At 41.1% G+C, this 10,876-nt stretch overlaps 1 protein-coding gene across 1 annotated transcript; it reads left to right on the top strand.

The window, feature by feature from the left end:
- Positions 1 to 390: 390 nt before the first annotated feature.
- Positions 391 to 7,111, top strand: LOC107046982 (mucin-2-like). The gene is made up of 2 exons (XM_015269710.1): positions 391 to 466; positions 2,265 to 7,111. The coding sequence occupies exons 1-2, from the start codon at positions 460 to 462 to the stop codon at positions 6,356 to 6,358; spliced, it is 4,101 nt and encodes a 1,366-aa protein (XP_015125196.1). The 5' UTR covers positions 391 to 459; the 3' UTR covers positions 6,359 to 7,111.
- The last annotated feature ends 3,765 nt before the right edge of the window (positions 7,112 to 10,876 follow it).

Below are 10,876 nucleotides of genomic sequence, written 5' to 3'. Positions count from 1 at the left end.
TGGCAATGAAAGGTGATTAACAATTTTCTCATAATATCTATTACGTACTGCAATCAATAATGATATCTATGAGAAAAATGTTACGATAAAGTTGAGGACATAAGTCAGTGGGGGAGGGGGTGGGTCTAGACTATTTTATCGAATATTATTCTGACTATGGTAATCAGTTGGATACAGATATTCAGGTGATAGTCCATGCACAAATAATCAATTCAATCTCTACGTTTGATGTACTTACTTCGGGGAAATTCTGTTTTTCACGTAAATTAATTCACTGCAGTTTGTAAACATCAACGTGTGTGTATTCACTTTTGTGATGTTAGATATGATAATCGCCACGGTATGATAAGACCTATCTTTATATAAAATGAGCTGTCAGTTGGACCTGATCAGTTATCCACCCTTCAGCGAACCCTATTTTTCCGTAGTTAAAGTGCAATTGTTATTTGGACAGTAATAATGAAACGTAAGTAGTTGATAATGTAGAGAATCTACTTCTTCATTTCGATTCGTGAGTTGCTTTGTGAATCGAAAAATTTAAATAAAATGTGTGGTGGGTGTTTCGATCTTCGGTGTTGCGATTATTTTATGAGAATTTGTAAGGAAAACCTAGGGCAAATGAGACGGTGTTTTGCGTGTGTTTCGGTAATTAGAGTATATAACTGCTCCAAAAATTTTTTCGAAGAAATTGCATTATTTCGTTATTTAACAATAAAAGAAAATGAAATCAACAAGAAAATTGAGTCAGACCCAAATAAGTAAAAAATCACTTGAAGGGGCGACTGGGTCAAATTATGACCTTTGTGGGGTTCATACCAGGCGTCCCCGACGCGAACCCTGGGTAATGCTGAGTGCTGGTGAAGCTTGATATGTTATGATAAGTGCTTCACTACACGTTGAATTGATATGAACACCTCATAATTGAAATTTATAAAACTGCTTTTAGAAGGGAAAGCGTGGAATGGGAAGTCTCGTAAATCTACATGAGAATGTATGTGATAGGTGTGATAGCTCAAAGAGGTTACATTCATTTATAGCAACCAGTTCCCAGCACAATATGTGTTGAAATACTGCAATATTAACATAATAACTATACTATTTACCTACCAGTATCCTGAAAAAATTGGAGTTGCTATATTATCTAATTACCTGTGTTTCCCTGTCTATTTTGGGGCTTTTTACACTAGGACCTCAAGTTGTTCAAAGTATGGCTATACTGTTAAAAAATTTTGACCGGAAAAAGACCTTGAATTCAATTTAAGGGGAAAAAGTCAATGGATTTTCAAGTTTCTCTGAAAATTCTAGCAAAGTTCTATTTTTTTAGCGTTACGAAGGCGGAAATTCCACAGTGTACATGAATTTTCAAGTGAAAATGAATATTCAGTGCCCAATTTTCTTGAATTTTTAGGGAATTCTAGGAATTTTTAAAAGAATTCTCTGAAAATCCAGAGGAATCCGGAATTCAAGGAGAGATTTCTTTGAATTTTCCTGATTCTTCGTAATTTTCCTGGAATAATTAAATTGAAATTTCCAGTTTTTACTGATTTTTCAATGAGAAACCTCTTTGAAATGTCAGCGGAAAAGTTACTTGTTAGAAATTTCCAAAACTCTTACCGATAAATTTCACAGTTTACGGCTACTCATGCCCAACTCTCGAGACTTGGCCAGGTATTAACATAAACTTAGCCGAACTTGGTGCGACTTGAAGTCCCGGTGCAAATAGCCCTTTTGATTCCTGTTCGTCAACACTTCGAAATTAAAACTGTAGACCGTACAAAATTGATTTTTCTGTACTGTTAGATGTCAAGTAAAGACATCTATGCCAAGTAAAAACAAATCTTAAAATTTTCAACAACAATTAATTTACATGGAACTTGGTGTATGTTGTTACTCATGAATCAATAAAGTTATTTTTTTTATTGTTATTCTACATCGCTTCGACCCGGTTAGGGTAAACTGCGATGATGATCAAGACTTTAAATGGTTAGATCGCACCATTCTACCCGGCCGGGATTTGGACTCGGAACCTTTCGCATGTGAGGCAACGAACTTACCCACTGCGCCAAGCCATCGGGCAATCAATAAAGTTATGGAATATTTAATGAAATTTCTATTTTCAGACCCACATGACAATGGAAATGAATGCAATACAAAAATATCACCGGGAAAATCGAGAAGGAAATTTCGGTGGATCTCATCTCTGAGATTTTCTACGTCTTTATAGTTATTATTACTGAATTTGATTTTCATTTTTTTCTGTGAAGGGCACTGGGTCGCCTCTGTGTGTCTCGCAGGACTACTGCTCGCTGTGTATACTGATAACGTTGCTACTGTACAGACTGATGGAGTGGAAGGCTCTGGTGAAGATGTGAATGTAACTGAGTGTCCTAAAGTTGATGCAGTGGGTAGAACCGTTTTGCTTGCCCATGAATCTGATTGCACGAAATTCTATGCATGCTCCAACGGAAGGAAGATCCTCATGCAGTGTGCGTTGATGGATGGTGATGGAAATCGCTTGTACTTCAATGTGAAACTACAAGTGTGTGATTGGCCAAGTAGTTCTGGCTGTACGAATAAGAATACGACGCATGTGCCTACTGAAGGACCAACAACGACTGAAAAGCCTACAGACAGACCAACTGAAGGTGGTGTTACAGATGCAGATACTGAATTACCCACAACGATTGGAAACCAAACAAGACCGACTACAGAAAATCCTGCAAACCCTACCACTGAATTATCAACAACTGGACAGCCTACGATGGATAGGACAACTACAGAAGCTACCACGCCTCGTAACTCCAGCGAAGCTGAAATTCCAACTGAATGTCCCAAAGTGGACTCAGTAGGGAAATCCGTTTTCCTTGCCCATGAGTCAGATTGCACGAAATTCTATGCATGCTCCAATGGACGAAAGATACTTATGCAGTGTGCGTTAATGGATGGTGATGGAAATCGCTTGTACTTCAATGTGAAACTCCAAATGTGTGATTGGCCAAGTAGTTCTAGCTGTACGAATAAAAATACGACGGATGGACCTCCTGGAGGGAGTACGACGCATGCACCTACTGAAAGATCAACAACGACTGAGAAGCCTACAGACAGACCAACTGACGATGGTGTTACAGATGTAGCTACTGAATCACCAGCAATGATTGGAAACCAAACAAGACCAAATACAGAAGATCCTGGAAACTGTACCACTGAATTATCTACAACTGGACAGTCTGCGATGGATAGAACAACTACAGAAGCTACCACGCCTGGAAACTCCAGCGAAGATAAAATTCCTGCTAAATGTCCGAAAGTGGACTCAGTAGGGAAATCCGTTTTCCTTGCACATGAGTCAGATTGCACTAAATTCTACGCATGCTCCAACGGAAGGAAGATCCTTATGCAGTGTGCGTTGATGGACAGTAACGAAAATCGTCTCTACTTCAATGTAAAATTACAAGTGTGCGATTGGCCGCGCAGTTCTGGCTGTACAAATAAAAATACAACGGATGCACCTGCAGAAGGAAGTACGACGCATATACCTACTGAAGATCCTATAACGACTGAAAAGCCAACAGATGAGCCAATTGCAAATTCTACCACGAGTAAAGAGCCTACAACGACTGGGGAGCCTACAAATCAACCAACAACAGAAGGTAACACAGATCCAGATACGGATTCTACAATGACTGAGGAGCCTACAATTACTGGACAGCCTACAAGTCAACCGACAACAGACGGTCCCATAAATTCGACTACGGATTCTACGACTGGGAAGCCGACAAACCAACCAACAACAATGCGTAGCACTCCCCCGACTACAGATTTTACATCTGAGGAACCTACAATGACTGGAAAGCCTACAAATCAACCAACAACAGAAGGTAATACAGACTCTACTACGGATTCTCAAACAACTGAGGAGCCTATAACGACCGAGAAGTCTACAAACCAACCAACAACAGAGGGTAACATAGATTCTACAACAGATTCTAAAACGACTGAGCATCCTACACATGAACCAATTTCAGAAGGTACTATACCCTCTACTACTGATCTAGCGACAACAACTGAAAATCCTAGCCAGAGACCGACTACGGAAGGGACCCCACGTGAAACCACTCAACGGCCTTCAACGCCACAGGAACCACTCGAATCGACTACAGAAACAGCAGCACAATCTACTGGATGGACTTCATCCACTGAGCAACCCACATACACACCTTCTACGGAGGGTGTTATAAGTCCTAGCACCGGATGGCCTACAACAACTGAAGTTCCTACGCAAAAACCTAGTACAGAATGTACGGGAAACCCTAATACTAGTTCGTCTTCAACGACCGAAGAACTTACATCTGAATCAAGCACAGTAGGTCCTACTTATTCTGGCACAGAATTATCTACAACTGGACATCAGACTGAATCAATTACTGAAGGTACTGCGCATTCGACTACTGGATTATCTACAACGACCGAAAAGTCTACAGATAGGCCAACAACCACAGGAAATACTACGCAATCTACTCCTGAAGAACTAACAACGACTGAAAATTCGAGTACAACCAAGTCATCTACAGATGGTACCACACCATCAACTGCTGATTTACCTACAACGCCTAGAAATTCTACAAACAAACCAACGGAAGCCACTACGCATCCAACCACCGAAGCAGCGACTGAAGGGCCCAGTCACGAATCCACCATAAAAATTACAACACAACCCACTACTGAAGGCTTTACAACGACTGACAAGTCAACACATGAATCAAGTATAGACGGTAGTACTCATCGTAGTACTGAATCACCTACAACTGAAAAATCTACGCTGAGACCAACAACAGAAGGTAGTACTACTCAATCGACTGAGTGGCCTGTAATGACTGAGGAGCCTACAACCGATACAAGTACGGGCGGTACTGCACACCCCAATGTTAGCTTATCCACAACGACGGAGGGGCCTACATCCGAATCAAGTACGGAAAGTACGATTCATCTTAGTACTCAATCATCTACAACGACGGAAAAGTCTACACATAGACCAATCACAGGAGATGGTGCTACTAATTCTGTTACTGAACGGCCTGCGACAACACAAGGACCTACCTCCGAGTCAACTACGGAAAGTACTACTCATCTTAGTACTGAATTACCTACAACGACTGGAAAGCCTACGCAGAGACCAACAACGGCAGGTAGTACCAGTCATTCTACTACTACAGACCCTAACAATAGCTTGCTCACGACGACCGAGTGGCTTACATCCGAAGATATTACGGAAGCTACACATCCCTCTACTGAACGGCCGTCCTCTCCCACAACGACTCCAAAACCGACGAAACCAGATGTCTCAGATTCATGTCCACCCAGCGGTTCCAAAAACGGACAATTCTATTCCCACGAGTGCAGCTGTGATAAGTACTACATCTGTTCAAAGGCAGGACTTATCCTTCACCAATGTCCCGACAAAACTCACTTCAATCCGAAGATTGACGCCTGTGACAAACCTGAGAATGCCGATTGTTCAAAACCACCATCTCAAAAGGAACCCTCATCCACCACCCTCGAAGTTATCCCCACCGAATGCCCGACTGGTGATTCCGGTTTGTCCGCCCGAATTGCACATCCAACAGATTGCACTTTGTACTACAAATGTGTTGAAGGAGAGAAAAAATCAAAGTCCTGCTCCGCAGGGCTTCATTTTAACCCGAGACAGCAGCTGTGTGACTGGCCAGAGTCAGCTGGCTGCACTGTGAAGGAAGAAACGACACCGCTTCCTCCAGTGACTTCTACCACTCCGAAATCATCGGATTGTCCTCAAGACAGCAACAGAACACTAATTCCTCACGAAACCAGCTGCTCCATGTTCTACATATGCGATAGGGGACAAAAGAAATTGGCGAACTGTGTACCGGGACTTGAATTCAATCCAAATCTTCGTGTCTGCGATTCCCCTGGATTTTCGGGTTGCAACAATTCGTTGGGAACCATGAAGCCAGAAGCTACAATTATTACTCATGATTTCTATGTCAGAATATCAGATGGAAGTGAGGGACTTTTAGAAGAATTGAACAAGTCAAATCGTCATGGTTCTCATAGTTCAAATGATCCTATATCTGATGATGACACCCACGGATGTATTGGCAAATGCTCGCAGAGAAATCCAACTGAGGCTGTCCAACTGCCACATCAAGACTGCAATAAATTCTGCAAGTGCCACTTTAGGACACCGCACGTTCTTAAGTGCCCTCCCTCTCTACATTACAACCCTGTGGAACGAGTCTGCGATTATCCACAGAACGCCGGCTGCAAGGGACACCGTAACAACCATTGGGAACGAATTTTAGCTCATCTTCAATTCGAATGACTGTTTCCGACAACTTTGTTATTATTCGCTGACACCGCAGCGGAATTACTCTTGAAATTTCAAGTGAAAAATTGCAATCTTTTTTAACACCATCAACTAATTCGCAGGAGATCTCCATATATGTTGTTATTGATAAATCAGCAAATTTGTGAAATATTTAATAAGATTCATTCTTTTAAGTTCATATGAAAATTAAAATTATTGAAGCAAAACTCATGTTTTCGACTGTCGTTTCACGTATAAGTAGTGCTGATTTGGGCCATGTTCTAGTCAGCAGCGGAAAGCGAAGTCGATAAATTTTGACAGCTCTTTAATGAGTTTTATCTGTGGAAAACATGATGACGTGACGTTTGCAAACACGCACATGTCAGTTTTTATTTAGTCAATATTTTCTTGACAAAAAGAAGTCCAAGAGCCTGATGCTGACTAGTAAGCAGTCACACGGTGTAATAGAAATCCAGCTTCGAAGAAGAAGTTATTTGATAGTAAGTGGTACTTATTTGGTATAGTGGCACTGTCAGTGACTTCATTTTTTGTATTAGATACTCAAATCGTGAAAGTGCTTGTCAAATATTTTGAACTACAAATAGCGTTTGCTCTGGAACAATAAAAGTACGGGATGAGTTGGACTTGCACGGATGTCTACACCTCGCCAAAAATCTTAGCGGTGCACGCAATGCCGAACCAATTATTAGTTTGATTTTATATTCAATTATTCGTCTCAGTTAATTATATCACTCTTATTTATGTGAATGCGTCTATGGTTTCACTATGGGGGGTAATTTTGGGAAACGATCCTTATGTGCAGCGCCATCTATCGGAATTCTAGAAAATTCTAGATATTTGGAGGTAATTCGGGAAGTTTCTTGAAATTTCGCAAAAAATTAGGGAGTTTCTAGACATTTCGAGGAAATTCAGGGAGTTTCTTGAAAATTCGAGGGAATTCAAGGAGTTTCTAGAAAATTCGAGAGAATTCAAGAACTCAAGAATGCAAGGAGTTTCTAGGAAATTAGAGAAAGGAAAGACTATGGACGTATCCACGTATAATTACAGCTGTATCGAAGATACAGCCGCCTGCAATTTTTAACTGGTGTTGCTGAGAAGAAACCCTTATCAATCCTTCCCTAAACAACACTAAATGGGTGAACTCCCCGTAAGCTCGTATCGGCAACTGTACAACTGCATCTTTTACAAGCCTATCGACGAGCGACTGACTTTCTCTTGGTCTAGCCCCATTCTGATCATTGGAAGATTCAGCAAGGGAAACTGGAGAAATTGGAGAAGCAAGTCCGACGTCTAACTCTCCAAGCCCATCGATCTCAGTATTTTCCTCTAGTGCCTCGCTGTGAACTGGTTGTGCAGCTTCTTCAGGTTCTGTCGTATTATTTCACTCTTCTGGAAGCAGTGAAGACAACAGGCTGGAATAATCACCGTCCGAAACGAGAACTGGGACGTCTAATGTCAGAATATCATTTTCTGCGTCATCCAAACCGTTCACTGGAGGTAGAGCTGCTGGAAAGCGCACTCAAAACCTCGGCAACCATAAAATCTTCATGAGAGAATATATTTCTGTTCAGCGGCCATATTCCGGAGGCTTCAAATCCTGAAGTAGCATTTTTCATCGAAGTAACCGAAACGTAAGCCTTGTGAAACACTGGAGCCAAATCAAAAACAGTAATTCGTTGTCCTTTTGTTTGCTTTAAGAATAAGTTAATTTCTCTCTTGAATGCGCTCTTCAAAGGCCCAAAAAAGCTCACATCTGGTGGCTGCATCCGGTGAGATAAATGTGGAGGCAACGTTACCAGTACAATTCCATTCTGACAACAAAAATTGTAAACTTCGATAGATATGTGGCTGTCGTAATTATCGAGAATGAGTGCGATGGGATTTTCCTTGGAAGGACGTTTGTGATGAACGAAATGTTCCAATCAAATGAGAAATAAAGCCAAATTAGAGTAATCATTAGCAGAGCAATGATAGATTGCGTCACTAGGGCCACCACTCTGTAATCCTGGAGCCATCCATTTACGAGGGAAAATGAACATGGTTGGAACGTACTTTCTGCTGCGTTACTAGCACATATCACCGTGACATTTCTTCCTCGCTCGCCACTCGCAGCCAGTGCCCACTATTTTCTGTCCTTTTTCCGCGACGATTGCCACCGTCTCAGGTATGACTGAAATCCGTGTTTCATCCATATTATAGATCCTTGAAGGGAGGAAATTATATTTCCTCAGCTCCTGTTCCCAGCGATCGAAAAATAGTGCGACTCCCTCGTTATTGAAGGCTGTTATGCGGTTGAAACTTGTGTTCTCTGGTGTACGTACGGCGAGCGTTGGATTCCTCCGAATAAACCCGTCGAACCACGCACGTCCTATGACTTGTTTTTCTCGATCGAAGGTGTGAGGGATCTTGTGTTTCTCGGCGAAGTCAAAAGCTGCTTTCTGGATTTGCAGTGGTGTCAATCCATAGTATAATTTTGCGAGAATTTTAATTTCTTCGGTCATTTGGTGCTCTTGATCGACCGTGAAAATTGCATGCCGAACCATGCGAGGTGCGGATAGCTCTCCAGATTTCATCCTGTCTCGAATAGTAGTGGCAGGCACACCATATTCCACTGCAGCTTTGTTAGTAGATGCACCATTGGCAACGGCCTCCAGTGCTGAATACAAATCGTTATCTCTCCACTTTCCTCTTTTCTTCAACTCTTCAGGCTTCTTCTTCCATGGCATGCTGTAAAAAAGACGAAAAAACCATCAATTCATGAAATGATCGAGGGATCAACAGATGAACATAACTTGTCTGTCGGTTTCCTCTTTAATGAGACTTGAGCAGCTTCAATGGATGAATTAAATTTTAATTTCACTTAAGGGATATCTTATTTTTACCTTCTCAACTTATTAAACCGGTTACAAATGACGAAAACCGACTGTGACGTCCAGTAGCTTTGCCAGCCGGCAGTCCAGCCTGTCACTCACTGCACGGTATTGCCCTCACACTAAGCGGTACTGTCATCGCCCGGCGAGCGACATTACCCGCCAACGCACGGCTGAAATAAATAATCGATTATAATTATTTCCATTGTTGTCAGACTGTCGAAAAAAATTCTATTGATGTAAAAAATCTACACTGAAATTATCTCTAGTAATTTCATGTAATTTATTCAATTCCAAAAAACAAGAAAGCTTAAATTCTAAAGGACAAATTTTACATCGTTTTGATTCAAAACTTTTTTACTTACTTTTTTGGCACTTACTGCAATTAAAAACGCCAAATTTTCACTAAAATGAGCTCGTAACACATAATCACTTAATATTTAATTGACAGAAAATTGATTGGAGGGGTAGGAGTAGATAAATCGATATACGCGGTATTACCCGCCGCGCGGTACAGACACCGGCTCCCCTATATCATATTTATGGACCCTTACGCCATATCTTTCACGTTAGACCTACGTAAATTCCCGGTGACAGGACTAATTACCACATAGTAATTTGGTCTCAATATGTCAATTCATTATACAGACAACTGAACCCAAAACCCATTCAATACAGAACAAATTCAACACAGGGGAAATGCAACGCTAATTCAAAGACATGAATTTATTACAAATTTACTAATGAACCCGTTTATTTCCAATCATTCTCGTTCTATACATAAACAACCTTGTGATAGATCAGTCCGGACTAAATTTTCTTTTTCTCTTATTTTTTCGGTCTGGGATCAGACGTAAACAGACAAAAGATCAATTCTCCAAATAATAATAACAACAACCCAGAAAATGGATATTTGTAGCCCCTACTGCTAATATGAAGAAAAGCCGAGAGGTAATCGCATATTTGGCAATCAACGTATAATTAATGCGCTGATGACATGAGTCTTGGCCATGCGGTTTTAAAAATACCGCTACAGTTTGTTTTGAGTTAAAGAGGAAAACCCCAATTAATTATCAAAGGTTATTTGTATAATTTGTTGCATAATAATTATGGTAAAGTTGAGTGGAAATGCAGTGAATATAAGACTCAATATAAGTGCAAAGCCCTCGCTAACACGTTATCAATAAAAAGTATGATGAAGATGATCGTGTATTCAAACATCCAATTATTAATTTTTCGTCACTGAGGCCCGATAAGTGGCGCTTACGGGGGCTGTGTTCAGAGGGAGTAAACGGCGATTAGCTGGCCTGAGCTGGCCGGGACCGTAAAGAGTACTGTAAAGAGGACCAGCTATAGTAAATGCGACTTTTCGGGTCGACCCGTAAAGTTATACAGTTACTAGATGAGTAACCCACATGACTTATGTACAAATGCAATATGAAGTGAGCCGATATGGGCTGACGGTAATATGGCCGTCGGTTGGGTACGCGCGGTAAGCGAGCCGTCTAGTAACTTGCCTAGTAAGTTGATTCAGCGGCACTGGCGGCGTTCTCAGTAACTAATCGGTTACAACAGTAGAGGTTATGCCGTTGTGAAATTATTGCATCATCTCACTGTAACTCAAGCATTATTCTTCATCCCC

The sequence above is a fragment of the Diachasma alloeum genome, unplaced genomic scaffold, assembly GCF_001412515.2.
Source record: "Diachasma alloeum isolate Michigan unplaced genomic scaffold, Dall2.0 Dall_scaffold_09875, whole genome shotgun sequence".
NCBI lineage: Eukaryota > Metazoa > Arthropoda > Insecta > Hymenoptera > Braconidae > Diachasma > Diachasma alloeum.
Note: the sequence above shows the minus strand (reverse complement) of the source record. Positions and strands in the feature narration are given on the sequence as shown.